General features: G+C 42.0%; 1 protein-coding gene across 1 annotated transcript; it reads right to left on the bottom strand.

Moving 5' to 3' along the window:
• Nucleotides 1-7,746: 7,746 nt before the first annotated feature.
• TYMS (thymidylate synthetase) lies at nt 7,747-15,881 on the bottom strand. The gene is made up of 7 exons (XM_027675676.1): nt 15,226-15,881; nt 14,710-14,783; nt 13,323-13,497; nt 11,065-11,166; nt 9,872-10,047; nt 9,149-9,220; nt 7,747-8,255 (listed from the first exon to the last, which is right to left on the bottom strand). The coding sequence occupies exons 1-7, from the start codon at nt 15,794-15,796 to the stop codon at nt 8,118-8,120; spliced, it is 1,308 nt and encodes a 435-aa protein (XP_027531477.1). The 5' UTR covers nt 15,797-15,881; the 3' UTR covers nt 7,747-8,117.
• Between the last annotated feature and the right edge of the window lie 39 nt (nt 15,882-15,920).

The following is a 15,920-nucleotide window of genomic DNA, read 5'->3' as shown; positions in this document are numbered from 1 at the left end:
ACTGAGTAGCTCCACTGGGAATTAAAAAAAAACAAAACAGAAGCAAGTCTTGAATGTTTATTTCCTTGCAGGCCTTAGCACTTCTAGGAACTGGTGCAGCAACGACAAAACATGTAAGCGTATGTATAAGTGCTTTGGGCTTTTTCCTAATTACTATTTGTTTAATGCATCTACTGCATGACCTTTGGAGCAGGTGCCAGAACTCCTTTACATTCCTCAAATGAGCTGAAAATCACTTTATCTCTACTTCAGTTATTCCCTACCAAGATTACCTCACTCCACCTTATCTACCTGGTTCATTCTTCTCACACGCAGTTTCTGTGAACAACCTGGAAATATTTGATCTTTTAAATTATTATTATGAAAGTAATTGCTGAAATTTCATATTCTTACATCAGTGAGAAATTCAAAAGAATGCATCTGTAATTGTGATTGCCCATATGAAAGGCAGAAAAGCAAGGTACAGAGACTAAGTCCATGCTGCTTGCTCTGTGAAGAACACTGAAGCTCCATGAGATAGCTTAGATAACATCTGTGCAGACTGGTGTAGGCTGAACAGTGTGGTCTGTGGAGAACTGCAGGGTTGCTGAAGTAATTATCCCTGTAGCCCAAGGATAATTATCCAGCTCCCATTTTCATTTTGCTCTGTGGGCTTGGTGCTCCAACAAGAGTTTTGCTTAGCACAGTAGTGCATATGTAGACATGACCTTGTAGTGGCTATGTGAAGGACTACGTTTTAGAGTGGAGAGGTTCCCGGCTCCTCTTCTTGTATCAGCTCTATTTGTGCTATCCCAACTCAACTGTAAATATCAAAATCCCAGAGAACAATGCTCTTAGCAAGCTGCAAGTCACCTCTCAATGGCACCAGGGGCACTGTCAGGGGTGCAGGGAGGGCTGGGGAGCCACGAGCCAACAGCACAGCTGGCAGGGCAGGTCTGAAAGCAACAGCCACAGTCAACTGAGAAGGTTACTAGAAGAGGCCATCGTGAGGAGACCATTCTGAGGAAAGGGACCAGGGCCAGACACAGCCCAGTGACTGCCAGTCTGTCCATGGGGATGAAGTCAGACACAGGGCAAGCTGGACAGTCAGTCTGTGCTTCAGGGTCCAGATCAGTGAGGTCCATGTCTTGGCACAGGTATGATACGATAGAAGATGCTCACACCTGGGGGTAGCTCAGGCAGGGACTGGGGGCCATGTCCTGAGCTGAGATGGGTTTGAGGGAAGGTGTGATGGGGGAAGGCTGCCAGTGAGGCCGGACAGGGCCAGCAGGGCCAATCCTGCCCTCAGTGCCCTGGCAGGAGCTACTCCCCAGAGGGATGTGTTCTCCCACCCGACAGACAACTGAGCTCTGATGAGACTTGCTGAAGAGTGATTTAATTGCTGTGGAATGTAGGGGGCATTTCAGGGGACACAGAGCCAGGGCAGGGAGACAGAAATAGGAAAGGGGCATGGCAGGGATTGTTGGAGCCAGGTGGGGGGCTGAGGCAGACCCTGAGTACCCCCAGAGGCCTGACAGGCTTATGGGTGGGGGTCAAAGGAGGGATTCTCAGATGGCCTCTGAGAAGTCCCAAAGTCCCCCCGTGAGATGTTTAGGCAGTGGCCAGTGCTGTAGGAGGGTGTGCTGGTTTTGGCTAAGGTAGAGTTAATTTTCTTCCCAGTGGCTAGTATGGAGCTGTGTTTTGGATTTGTGCTGAACACAGTGTCGATAATATAGAGATGTTTTTGTTATTGCTGAGCAGGGCTTACACAGAGCCAAGACCTTTTCTGCTTCTTGTACTGCCACTGTGGTGAGAAGGTTTGGGTTGCATGGGAGGTTGAGAGGAGACATAGCCAGGACAGGTGATCCAAACTGACCAAAGGGATATTCCACACCATATGACATCATGCTCAGTATATAGAGTGGGCAGAAGAAGGAGGAAGAGGGGGACATTTGGAGTGATGGTGTTTATCTTCCCAAGTAACTGTTAAGTGTGATGGGGCCCTGCTCTTCTGGAGATGGCTGAACACCTGCTTGCCCATGGGAAGCAGTGAATCAATTTCTTGTTTTGTTTTCCTTGAGTATGTAGCTTTTGCGTTCCCTATTAAACTGTCTTTACCTCAACCATGAGTCTTCTGGCTTTTACTCTTCCAGTTCTCTCCCCGGTCCTGCTGGCGGGGGAGCGAGTGATTGTCTGTGGTGGTGCTTCCTGTCTGGCTGGGATTAAATCACAGTGGAGGGTCAGAGCCCAGAGACAGGCCATGTTTGTAGAGCAAAGTCTTGTGCAGCCATGGGCCTAGCTCTGCAGTGCTGGCTTAGGGCTTGAGGCAGCCCGAGATACCTGGCAGGCAGGATGCCACAGAGGTCAGCTGCTTCCAGGGACCAGGAAGTGCCAGGGACCCCCATGGGGACAGCAGGGCAGAGGTCTCCCAGCCAGGCTCATCCCTCCATTCAGGAGCAGGGGCGACGGGGGGCAGTGGGGTATCCCCAGCCCCAAGCACTGGGCATCTCCTTGGGGATAAGGATGGGTATGGGTAGAGGCCAGGCAGTGAGGGGAACTATGGTCAGATGTGGCCCAGTGTGTGTCCAGCCAGGCTGGGGTGTTGGTCCATGGCAGACACATCCACAGCTGTAGCAGAGCTGGAATCAGGTACACCTGTGTGGTGGGTTGACCTTGGCTGGATGCCAGGTACCCACCCAGCCACTCTATTACTCCCCTTCCCAGCCAGACAGGTGAGAGAGTAAGATGGAAAAAAACTCATGGGTACAGATAAGGCAGTTTATTGAAACAGAAGCCAGGCAAAAGCTTGCGCACAAAAGCAAAGCGAAAGATAACACGGTTTATTCTCTACTTCCCATGAGCAGCCATGGTCGGCCACTCCCGAGAAGGAGGGCTTCGGTATGCGTGATGGTTCCTCAGCAGGCAGCCATTGGAGACAATGAATGCCCACCTTCCTGCTCCTTTCCTTAGCTTTTATATCTGAGCTGACATCATATGGTATGGAATATCCCTTTGCTCAGTTTGGGTCAGCTGGCCTACTTGTGTCCCCTCTCAGGATCTTGCCCTCGATTGAGGAAGCAATGTTACAGTGCTGATGCTGTGCCTGCCCTGCTCAGCAGTAGCCAAAACACCGGTGTGTTATCAACTCCCTTCTAGATACCAATGCAAAGCACAGCACTGTGAGGGCTACTGTGGGGAAATGAACTCCAGCTCAGCCAGACCCAATACAACCTGCTATTCAACCCTGACAGAAACTAAGGCCTGTGGAGAGGGAGAGTGAGCCCCCAGTGAGACTGGTCATGGCAAGGTCTGTCAGTGCACTCAGTGCCCTGCCTGTCCTAAGGAGGAATTTGTCTGGTACATACGCAGCTATTTTAAAAGGTTGAAACCTGTTCTTTGCCCCAAGGAAACTCATTGCTGGTATTAGTACTTAAGTCACTGCCATCAGCTATAATTAAATGCATTTCGCATGAAATATTTTTAATGAGTCCAAAGACCAGAATCAACCCCTGGATATATGATAAATAGCAAGGTGTCAGTAGACAGCCTGGTACCTTTTAGAATACCAATCTCCAGCCTAAAGTAAATTGTTTTTTATTTGCATCCATCCTTTTTCCAAGTAATGACACCAAATCTACAGAGCCAAACAATGTGAATTAACAAATTCTCGGTTCTCTGCAGTAACTGGAAACAACAGTGATGACATTAGTGTAATTTCTCTGCTGCTGGTTTCTCATGCCAAGCCCTGCTATCAACATATTTAATTGTACTTCTTGCTCTCAGCTGTTGTCTACCAGTAGATAGGACACCTAATTTGCAGAGGGGAGTGTTTTATAATGAATGTCTATTAGGATGGGTTTGAATTACCCTTTTGTATAGCCTTGCTTTACAAATTAAAGGCTGGTCCTGAATGCTAGCTTTACTTGATGGTTTGTATAACCTTTCTCTTCTTTTCACCATAACATCCAAGAACCACATAAGCATTTAATCTATTTATATACAGAACTCCCCCATGAATAAATGGAATACAATTATCTGTACTAGAAACATGGGAAATTAATATGAGGCCTTAACTGACTGAACAGCTTAGCCAAGTTCCAGATAGGAAATCTCTAGCACAGCTAGAAATTGAATCCTGACTCTCATCCAAGTGTATCTCCTCTACAAGTCCATCTCTCATCTGGCTGGAGTAGTCTCCAGGAGGAATGATTTCCTACAGCAGAATCACTGATATATTCACTTTAGCAGTCTCAAAGTGGGAATAGCTGCTCATTCACCAAGGCAAGAACATCCCAAAGCTGTGCAGTCCTGAGCATGCTGAATCCTATCCCCAGAGTACCCCAAGTTCCTGTCTGTGGACACAGTTAGGTGACCAAAGGGGTGTGAGTTGGCTCCTAAAGGAGCCTAAACATTAAAAAGATTTTGAGGCAATCTGTGAGGCAATTATCTGGTGGAGCTGCCAGGTCACCTTGTGTGAGCATTACATAATCGTTTCACTACAAACTCAGCGTGCCTTTGTGCACATTAAACCCATGTCCTTGGCCTAGAATGGAACAGCCATTTTGACTCAGCGCTTTCACTTCACTTTCACTTACGGGATTCAACATCCAGTTAAGGGGTAGTAATTTCCAAACTCATTCCAGGACGACTATGCCCTTTGGCACACATTGATTTTTTTTTTCACTGTACCTCACCTCATTGTGTCAGGTGTAGTGCTCCTAACATTACAAGTATAAGCTGATTTTTAGTATTGGCAACATCCCTGAAGTTCACTTCAACCAAATTCTTATGTGATCTGTCATTTAAATGGAGTAATTAAAATAATTTGGATTTATAGAGACACACACAGGAGGGACACTGTACAAATGTTTTTATATGAGTTGCCAGCACCTCTTGGAATATGTTATTTTTAGAGACTTCAGGTCTTAACTTTTCATTTTTTCCCTTACACTGCCACAACAGAGTGATATTTAAACAGCTTCTAGAAGCCAAGGCCTTGAGTTATCTCCAAACTGACAGCTGCAGTCTGGGAAGCATGAATGAAAACTTGTCTGTGCTGCTGATGGTCAAACAGTTCCAGAGTAAGGCTCTTCAAAATGCAGCAGCAATGAGAAAATCTTCCTCTCCCCACCCTTCAAGCCAGTCTGATTAGTTTCTTCAGCTGTCATGCCTGTGATTTCTGAGCATAAGCTTGCATGCACTGCTGTAATATTCTTTGTTTCATGTCATGCTGTGGGGCTGACCAAAGGGCTTTGGATGTCTTGGTGTGGCACTGTCATCTCTAGTATGGACATATGTAAGTATCTAAAAGGCTTGAAAACAGGTTAGTTATACAAAAAAAAGGCAGTAGCAACTGGTTACAGAGATTGTTCTTTTTTTTCTTAAAAAATATGTTGCTACATGATGGTCACAGCCTAAATTTGTGTTGTTACTCCACAAGCCCACCTTCCTGTGGTCTACAAAGGGAAAGCAGAGGTGCAGGTTAGACTTCAAGCAGGTGAAAGTGAACCATTTGTGGTTTTGATAAAGGCACTTGAAACTTGGGCTGCATTCCATATTCAGACACCAGTCACTATGGTGGCAAACTCACCAAACCAGTCTCGTTAACAGACTATTGATTTTGATGGCTGATCAGACAGATGTTTGTCTCAAAATTCAGAAGCTGTTCTTCTGACCTTTCATCTGTCATAATCAGATAACTAATATTCTTTGTGGTATCGCAGTAAGCCAATTTTGCAACATATCAAAACATGTCAGAAATAATATAGGTAAAGAAAGCTTGTCTAAGGAAGTAGAAAGTAGAAGTTGGTATTTGACCAAAGTGGTAAGAAATTTCATTGCTACCTCCAAGTTATTGAATTGCCCTTGGAAATTTGAGAAATGATACAAAGATGCATCTGGAGGAGGAATTACAGAAGAGAGGAAACTCTTCAAGTCCAAATGGTGAGGCAGAATTAGTGTAGCAGTCAACAGGGCAAATAGCAAAGACTCAGAAATACTACAGATATGCAGAGCTGGTAAGAAACTGACTTCTAATTCCACCTGTAGAGCTCTAAGTCATCAGCAGGGGAGAGTGAGGAACTGTGAGCTTCTGAGACAGCTTATTCGTCAGGAAATAAGTCCAAGAACAATCCCTTCTCTCAGTAGGCCTATGGTCCCTTTCACAGCTTCCCAAAAGGATCCAGCAATGTCCCATGTTTTGTCTAAAATACTGCTCTGAATATGGCCTGCAGTCATACTAGTCATCTTTGCAGCAGTGAAGAGTGTTCACATTCTGCAAATCAAAATTCCTTGAGTACCTCCTGTTTAAGCCTATATATTCAAATTCTTTGAATATTCATTTTTTTTGCATGAAATCTCATAGAAGTCTCATACCCATGAATTTTAAAATGTATTATCACTTTTATTCACATTAAAGTGTGCTGTCTCATCTGTCTCATCTTTTGAGCACCGTAAACCTTCTTGGTCTTCAAGGTACAAGCTTCACTTCAACAACTGCTATTGGCAGTAAAAAAGTAGTAGCTCTTCCAGAGCGATATATATTGGTCTGTTAGGGCATGCTATGTGTGTCCATACACCTAACTCCTCTGTAATTTATGAAAGGAAATAAATGATTCCCATTCTCAAATCTTCTCTTGGCTAGGTATTCCTGTCCTGGATAACCTCACTGAGACTGCTAATTCCCACTAGTCAAGCCCTGAGGCCAACATTTTATTTCACATCCTCTCTGGCTACACTTGCTAAAACATCCTGCAGATTCCACCTTATCTGCAGTGTTACATAAAGTGGTTTCCAGCAAAAGAAACTTAACTTGCTAAGTGTAGGCAGAACCGTTAAGTGAATTTGCAACTTAAACTGGTTTTTTGTACTTTAGAGGACTGTAAAAACACTCAAGAACCTTTAACTGACAAAAGTATGCACATGGTAAGAAGTGGCTGACAACCCCTAGCTAGGATGTATCATTAATGTAGAAGACACCTGGACTATCTGAACTAGGTGACTTTAAAATATAAGACTAGTAGAGCTGAGATGGAATTTATTAGGAGGAGCATGTGACATAACTGAATGAATGTAATTAAAGCACACCAATTATTGAATTCTTAGAATTATCAGAAATAATACACTTTTCCAATATTTACAAGTTTACTGACTTTAAAATTTAATCAAAAAATTACTATGCATTTCTCCATGTGTTCAAATATATATTGAATATGCTATGTCTGAATTATAACCATAGATCTATTCACAATTAAAATCCTGAAGAGGAATTTTATAAGAACGGAAGTTAATGCAAAAGTTGCAAGGATAAGGAGAGATAAAAACTGAATTCTGCTAAGATTAAATTAATAAACTCCGTTCCTACAAATACTATGATCTCTAGCTTTTACTGCTCCAGGCTGCAAAATCAGTCCACATGTTTGTGGGATCTGGTTTTAAATGACGACAGACAGCTGATTACTGATGATATCTGGTTACTTCTGTTTAACTACAGCTCTGTTTGAATCATTTAATCATTCATGTAGTGTTGAGGAATAAAAAAAATTGCTGCTACAGAGATGTTATGCAGAGACTGCATTTCAGGCAAGGTTTCATTAAGATCTTTTGTCTTCCTGATGGTTCATCTATAAAGACCATGGGAAGTTTGAGTGTTTTTCCTTGCTAGATCTTACTCTCCAAGATCCTTTGCTTTTCGACTCTTTTTTACTACTAAACATAAACAATCACAGCAAACTTAAATATGCATCATACCTTCCAGAATTTTTTTTAAAAAAACCTTTATTAGACATATACTCTTTAGAATATATTTAACAAATTCTCCAACCCTGAAGGAATCCTCTTTTATATCAAGCACATAAGCAAAGGCTCATAGTAATTGAATGGTAATAGAAGTGGCCAATGAAACATGTAGAAAACTAGCTCACTAACAACTGGGTTAATGTCTGCACAGTACATCAGACATAATCATCTGTTCTGTACAATTACAGGTTAGTACTGAAGGCAGTTCTGGTCTGCTAGTATCTATTTCTTTTTAATAATAAAGTAGATATCTTTTGAAGTATATAAAAGCCCCATCACTTTAGAGAAACTAAGTAGCTTAGGTACATTTCCACATAAGTATTTAATGCTGGTTTATAGCATTAAACAGCCATTTCCATTTTAATAGGTGGATGAGGATTATAATCTTCAATCTGAAAGTCTTCTGCCTTAAAGTCACTGATGTCTTCAACCTTACGAAGAATTCTGAGTTTAGGAAAAGGTCTTGGCTCCCTCTGAAGCTGAAATAAAAGCAAGCTTACTGTAAAAAGCTTAATACTTGAGAGATTTTGTGTTCTCAATGTCAATTCAGATTATACTATGTAGACTTTCCCTCCCCACCAAGAAGACTTATACTAAGAAAAAAAAGGGAAGAAAATTTTAATATTGTTAGGTGGAATCTACTTTAGTATTTTCATAGGGACAGTAGCATAATTTTCAAGTTAATTCCTTGATCATCCAAATGCACTGCAAGCACTTCCAGTGGGCGAAGCAATTCTGGTGGTTACAGATCATATTCCTTCCAGAGCAAACTATATTGGAAACTCTGACCCAGATGTCCATCAAATGTGCTGCAGTTTCACACAGGACGATTTGGGTCCAAACCAATAACTAGTTCTCTGAATGGTTTTGAACCATATGAATAGTGAGGACAGTCAATCCAAGCTAAGTCAAATCAAATCGAATTCTGATTTTCTCCTACTGCAACAAATGACTTACTGAAGAAAATATTACTATTTGGCTGAAAAAGGCTATATTGATTAACTCTGTGAACCGGTAAGTTATCATTTTCTGCTATACTACAAAGACATTTTATTTTCTGTTTATCTGGATTAGGCAGAATGATTTTATAAGGTTTTGGCATGATTTAGCCATAAGTAGGAGTACAGATTCTGAATCTCTAATTTGGTTCCAAAGTAGTACACTAATGTGCATTTCCATCATGTTTGTATTGTATTTCTGTTTGCAACCTTAGTTGAATATTACATTTATTAGGATATTACAATTATTAGGGTTGAAATGAGAAGAAAAGCCACACAAGTTAATATTTGAAATTTATAATACCAAGATAATTCTGCATTGAACAAGAATTGTGGAAGATAAAACAACACAAGATTACAGAGTAAGTACTTACTTGAACTTTAAGAGATTCCACATGATTCAGATATACGTGAGCATCTCCTAAAGTGTGTATGAACTCTCCAGGCTGAAAAGAATGAAGAATACATGTGGTTTTCTGGCCTTACTAGTATAATTTTTACATGCCCTAAAGAAAAGGGGTTTTCACATGTACCTGATTGCTGAGCATTTTTAATTTCTCTGTCAAATTAAAAAATATATCTCTGAAGTCAGGGCAGGAGCTATTTGAGCACATACTACCACTCTATATAATCATCTACAGTAGGAAATCAAAGAAATACCTAGCTGAAATTACAGCTGGAAGTTAGGTGGGCAGAATATCCAAATTAAAACCTTAACAGCAACTTCCGAGCTACTGTTCGCTTCCAATAAACACACCCTACAAAATTTAACCACTTGTATGTTACTATCCCATAAGGACAAGTGCTCTGTTCAGATTTCTGAGAGGAAGACTAGTGAACATGCCAGTTTTGACATGGTCATGACCTGGAGGATCTTCTGTCTGTTTAACCTTAATTTAAGAATTCTTACGTTTCTGATCCTAACTGCCCACACAAACCAGAGGCAATTCACATCAAATTCGCAGAGCTCTTTTTTACACATATTTCAGCAAGATTTCTAAGTACGTTCATTCCAGTTTTTCTTGGACATTTTCATGTCCTGTCTTTCAGTCCTTCATTTCTCAGACAAGATTAAGTAAAATGATAAAATAACCTACCTTTAGCCCTGTGACATGGGCAATCATGTATGTGAGCAGTGAGTAGCTGGCAATATTGAAAGGCACTCCTAGTCCCATATCTCCAGACCTCTGATAGAGTTGGCAAGACAATTCACCATTTAGAACATAAAACTGGCAAAGAGCATGGCATGGAGGCAAAGCCATCAGAGAAATATCTAGGAATTGCAGTACAGAAAAAAACAGTAGCAGCATTAGTGTGTTATGAATGTAGAAGATGCAAAACCTAAACAAGCATGTAACGGGATACAGTAGAGAGCCAAAAGCATTGTCATTCTGTTGCTTGTTTCTCTTGTTTATAAACACCTGCTGCCCAAGCAATTAAGTCTGGGTCATGACAAGCTGTCTCCTGGGCTGCATGACCAGAAAGTCATAAACAGATATTCCACATAACAGATTTATGCCATAATGCTGCACAGCAGTTCACTGCTACTCACCTCAGTGAGACAGCTGATTTCCCCAAAGGAAGACATTAGGAGTAAAATTAAGCATGTACCCTAAAGCGACTTCCAACTGCTTCATCTTACCCCCTTTCCCATTGCAATGTGCCTTTGCTGCTTCTTGAGATATAAAAGCAATGATCAATTAAAAAAAAATCAGAAAACAAAAGATCTTTTGAGTGTTTGTCCACACTTAAAAAGTGCAGATAGCATAATTGCAGCTTGGCAGGAAAAACTTTAACCAGATATCTTCTGATATCTGAGAATGCTTAACCTTATAAATAACAGTAACAGCATGTTGCAGCCCTTTCATACACCAGTGGATTTTTTGGAGCACAGATCACCACTGGTGAAGTTAAACATTCTCTTGCACTAGCTCTTGTTTAGAAGTAGCCCTACAGAGCGAATGGATATCTAGACAACCTATGTTCAAAGAGGTGATTACAACACAAATAATATTTTTGTTCTCTAGTTTTAAGGGGTTTGTTAAGTTTAACATGGAAAGAAACACTCTAAAGAAATGGTTCAATATTTTTGAGGTCTGAGCATAAGACTTAGGTAGAAAGAAAATCAAACTTATAACCTCTGGTCATTTTTACTGTATTCTTGATAGTTTTTATAAAGAGTAAATAAGGACACCAAATAGTATTGACTGTGGACACAGGAATAGAACATAATTTAGCATAAAGCAAGGTAATGTGCAACTGCATTCATTTAAACTCTGCTATTCAATACCTTTTGGATTCCAAGCACACATAATGATTCTTCTGTCATCTGGATTGGTTTTGATCGTTTCAATCACTTTTTGCAACTGATCAATTCCTTGGTTGGAGTAATCTGGAGAAAGATACCAAATAAGATCTAAACCAGACAGATTCGAGTCATGATATTTTTTTAACACCCACCCCACATGCCATTGAGAAGTAATATTGAAATTACAACCTCTGAAAACTTTATTGCAACTTTGAAAGTGATATTAATTAGTTGGCACACTCTAAGTATAGGCTATTCTTGGTGTTTCTCAGGGTGCTCTAAAGCTTGTGAAATTTTCATGATGGTATTTTGACATGTCCCCCCCATCTCTTTTGTGTGCTTTGACTACCTTTAGCACCCACTGAAATAGGAACATTCTTATTTAGAACACTTTATTCCATTCTTAACAACTTGACATTTTTTAAGACCAACTAAGAAGTCTGCATAATCACTAAATCCCAAGAAACAAAAGTTGCAATACAAAAAAATAGTTGAACAAAGAATGATATTTTATCTTTCATGATGACTTGTTACCTAAACAGGAAAAGAGCTGTACTGGAATGGACAAGATATTACCACCTTGTCATTCACAGTATTTAAACTAAATCGTTTATTGCACTTCTGGATTAAAATGCCTTTCTAGATGTTAAACTTGCATGTTACAGTGCTCCTTCTTATTAAAAAAAATTATGCCCAGACCAGTATTGAGGAAAACCAGCACTCTTTACATACTCAAAAGTACAAAGTTATTGACAGATGAATAAACACAACCATCTAGCACTCATAAGATCATGTATGAAAACTAAATTTCCACAGCATTTAAAGCCACAAGGGAACTTTAATCATGTATAGCACAGGATAATACATTTCACCCAATGATAACTTGCAGGCTGAATTTTAGGCTCAATTCCAATTATATAAGAAATTTACTGATACTAACTGACCATCAGAATGGATTTCAGAATTAAAGAGTCATTAGTTGTTAATCATTGTTCTGACTCATGCCAGTGAATCAGCATGACTGGTAACTACTTTTTTCTAATAACTTATTGCAGCAACATCAAATTAGGCTACAGGGAGACCCAAGCTGGCAAGCAAGGTAGTAATACCTGATCCCCATATGGGCCATTCACATAAGAGTTGGACTTGATGATCCTTGTGGGTCCCTTCCAACTCAGAATATTCTGTGATCCTTCCATGACACAATTAGTAGCTCAGGGAATTCTTCTGCCAGGAATACCATGCCAGAAGCCTTGTCAAATGGTTATGTTAGTTCCTGAAGCTAATTACCTATCCATTAGTAACGCAACTTAAGGAAATCTATTAGTAATGAAACCCATGGGAATTTATCTTGTTCATTTTTTCCAGTCTATGTTTTGACTCCTACTAAGTTCAGGAATCCTGAAATTTTTCACTAAGTTTTCAGATGTGTCAGTTCACAATTTGCACCATTTGTGTTAGCATAAAACTAGTAGTCAACATGCCAATACCAAGTCTAATATCTGTAACTAATTTTGAGGCCGTATTGACAAAAAACCCACCAAGATAACTAACCATGTTAGTCCGAGTTTAAAATCACACCAGATAGGTCCTCAAAATGTTTTCTACATCTTCTCCTTCAGTGACTTAGAAAAGAGCCAGCAACACACTTCAGAGTAAGTTTAATGAACCCGTTCCACAGAAAATAATACCAACAGGTACTGCATCACATCATAACTTGTTACAGCTGTTCTGTCCACAGCATCATCAGCTATGGATACATCCTACTTTGTTCCAGATGCAGAATAGAAAAATCTTTCTCTTCCCCTGTCTCCAATGAATGTAGTGCACTGCCAGTTCTTTCCAGAACAACAGTATCAGAGAAATTGGGACCCCACATTGATACACAGAGATGGCAGCCTGCGTTCCACTGCTATCAAATGGAGCTAGCTTGGGCTTCTGGACTGCAACAGGCACACATCCTTCCAGCTATCAGTGACCATATCTGGTCTAGATAAAAGAATAACAGTGTATTCCTTATGATCCATCAGTTCTACAAATGTCAAACTACAATATACAAAGCTACATCTTTCAGGATAATTAGATTAGGTAAGAAAAAAAAAAAGTTAAATTAACTCTCTCAAACACTATTTATTCTGGCTATCAGTTCACACTTGGTCCCTTAACAAAACTCAGAGTTTTGAAGTGCTGTATCACAGTTGTCTCACTAAGCGAACAAGACTGTATCTGTATGTGATTACCTGTGTGCATATCTTTGTATTCTGCTCCAAAGTGCCTCCACTGGAAACCATATACCGGTCCCAAATCCCCCTCCTCTCTGGTGCTGAAACCCTGCTTATCCAGGAACTCACGTGACCCATTAGCATCCCAAATCTTCACACCTTTTGCAGAGAGCTCTTTGGCATTTGTAGAACCCTACAAAACACAGACAGTAGGAATTCTGCCTCCTAATTTCAACACTGAGGACATTACCTGAAACAGCTGCATTAAGCTTTTCTAGTCTACAGTATTTCTCTACTTACAAAGGATGAACAGTCTAATTAATGTACTGGATGAGGTTCTTGCACATGGACAGAATAAAACTTGAGAGCAACATACTGGGATGAAGTTTGAGGAACAGCCACACTACTGTTGTTTAACACAGGATTCTCCTAACTTTGTGAATGCACAAACAGTACAGCCTCAAGGTCAACTGTGGTATGTCATTTCATAAGCACATTTGCAGAGAACAAGATGTTACTTTACAGATGGATGAAAACAGACTAACAAAGGCACTGTCTTTGCCAAACCACCTATAATGAGCTTAAGGTATTAAAAATCCTTTTGTTAAAATGACAAAAATGGGAAAATGACCCAGAGAAATGTTGCTGAATCCTGCAACAAGTCCAAATTGGCACATTCAAAAATTCAACACAGAAGTTATGCCGGTTTGGGGAGTGTCTAGTCTTTTACATTTGAAAAAAAACACCCAAAGCTTTTAAAAACTGAATGTGTATTTGAGTCCTGCTATGTAGCAAATGGTTAGATAGACTTTCCCATACCTGCACAATGTCACAACATATAAAGGAACACTTACATTGTAATGTATTATCTATAGTTCAATTTTATTATTCTACCTACAGCTATCAGCTCTATTAGATCTCATTTTTTTGCTACTAAAAAGCCTAGTGTTTACATCAATCTCACTTCACTTGTGGTTCTGCACTGCTTGTTTCTGTTCAAATCAATAAAAGCTATTTCAATATTAAAAAGCAGATCACTAAATTGCCTACTGTCTATTTCATATTATTATTTCTTATTCAAACACTAAGAAAAGACACTGTATTAGGCTTTATAACTCTGGAGTATAGTCAAATCAGCAAAAGCCCTCACTATTTCAGACTATATCCCTCAAAAAGAAATAGAAGAAAAACTCTTCTGAGTGCACTGTTAGCAACAGTCTGCACTAAAAGGCTGAATGTCTTGAAGATAATGGCCTTCCATGTGTGGTCAAAATATTAGGTGGTTGCACTTCTCTCATAGGAAGAGAAGCATCTGTAGTTACCCCAAATCCCTTAATCCACACTAGTTCGTTCCATTTATCCTACTCTCAGGCACAGCAGGCATAGAGACATCCAAACACCGAACCTTGATGAACCATAGCAGCTCCTCCAGCACTCCCCTCCAGAACACCCTCTTCGTTGTCAGCAGTGGAAACTGATCTGGAAGAGAGTTTTAAAGTGTCAGAGGAGACCAGGCATTCGCGAAGGGTGAAGAGACTTAGGCTTTTCTCAACGCCACCATTTGATATTCAGAGGTTTGGATATGCAGCAAGGAGTTGGGAGAGGATGTGTAATTCTCGTACTCCGATCTCTCGGCGGGCGGGAGCGGGTCAGTCCCGGGGTACAAGATGGCGTGTGACACCTCCCAACACCCATCCCGGCGGGCCGGGGCCAGGGGGCCAGGGCCTGGGAGCAGGGGATAAGGAGAGGGGCCAGGAAGCAGGGGCAGGGGGCCGGGGCCAGGGAGCAGGGGCAGGGGGCCGGGGCCAGGGAGAAGGGGCAGGAGGCCGGAGACGGGGAGCAAAGGGCAGGGAGAGGGAGCAGGGGCAGGGAGCCGGGGCAGGGAGCCGGGGCAGGGGCCGCGGGTGCCGGCGGTGCCCACCTCTCAGGCTGTACCGCGCCTGCATGCCGAACACAGAGAGGGTGCCAGTGCCGGTGCGATCCTCCCTCCGGTGGCCGTGCTGTAGGATGTGCCGTACCTGTTGCAGGTACTGCGACTCGCCGAGCCCCGGCGGGCTCAGCGGCTCCCCCTCGGCGGGCATGTCAGGCGAGAGGCTCTCTGCGGGACGGGCTGGGCTCCGGTTGCACAGCGGTCCTGGTCCTGCTCCCGCCCGCCGCTGCTCCTCCGAGCCCGCCAAAGCCTGGCTTTCCCGCCAAGCGGCGCCGAGGGGCGGAGCGGCCCCGCTGCATCCTGCTCTCTCTCCTCCATTTCTCCTTCCTTCCGCGCGCCCGGGGTTCCTCAGCGCCGCAGACCCCACGGGCGCGGTCTCCGTTCCCCCTGAGGGAGGGTCTGTCCCGAGCACCTTGCCCGGGTCAGCGCTCCAAACTATACCAACTTGTTTAGATTGGACATGAGGTAGAATTTCTTCACAGAACGGGTGAGGAGAAATCAGAATGGGCTGCCCAGGGAGGTGGTGCAGCAAGGGAAGACTGGACGCGGCACTTAGTGCCATGGTCTAGTTGACACGGTGGTGTTTGGTCATGGGTTGCACTCGATGATCTCAGAGGTCTTTTCCAACCTAATTGATTCTGTGATTCTATGACTTTACTTTGACCTGCCCCGGTGGCAAAGTAGCT

The sequence above is a fragment of the Neopelma chrysocephalum genome, unplaced genomic scaffold (genome assembly GCF_003984885.1).
Source record: "Neopelma chrysocephalum unplaced genomic scaffold, ASM398488v2 Primary Assembly neopelma1_22, whole genome shotgun sequence".
Lineage (NCBI taxonomy): Eukaryota > Metazoa > Chordata > Aves > Passeriformes > Pipridae > Neopelma > Neopelma chrysocephalum.
Note: the sequence above shows the minus strand (reverse complement) of the source record. Positions and strands in the feature narration are given on the sequence as shown.

Excerpts from the sequence above, each read along its gene's own strand:
- TYMS (XM_027675676.1), bottom strand. The coding sequence starts at position 15,796 with ATGGCACTAAGTGCCGCGTCCAGTCTTCCCTTGCTGCACCACCTCCCT. Across the intron at positions 11,167-13,322 it reads ATACAAAGATATGCACACAG|ATTACTCCAACCAAGGAATT; the intron begins GTAATCACATAC and ends ATCTTTCTCCAG. Across the intron at positions 10,048-11,064 it reads GTGTGCTTGGAATCCAAAAG|ATATTTCTCTGATGGCTTTG; the intron begins GTATTGAATAGC and ends TGCAATTCCTAG.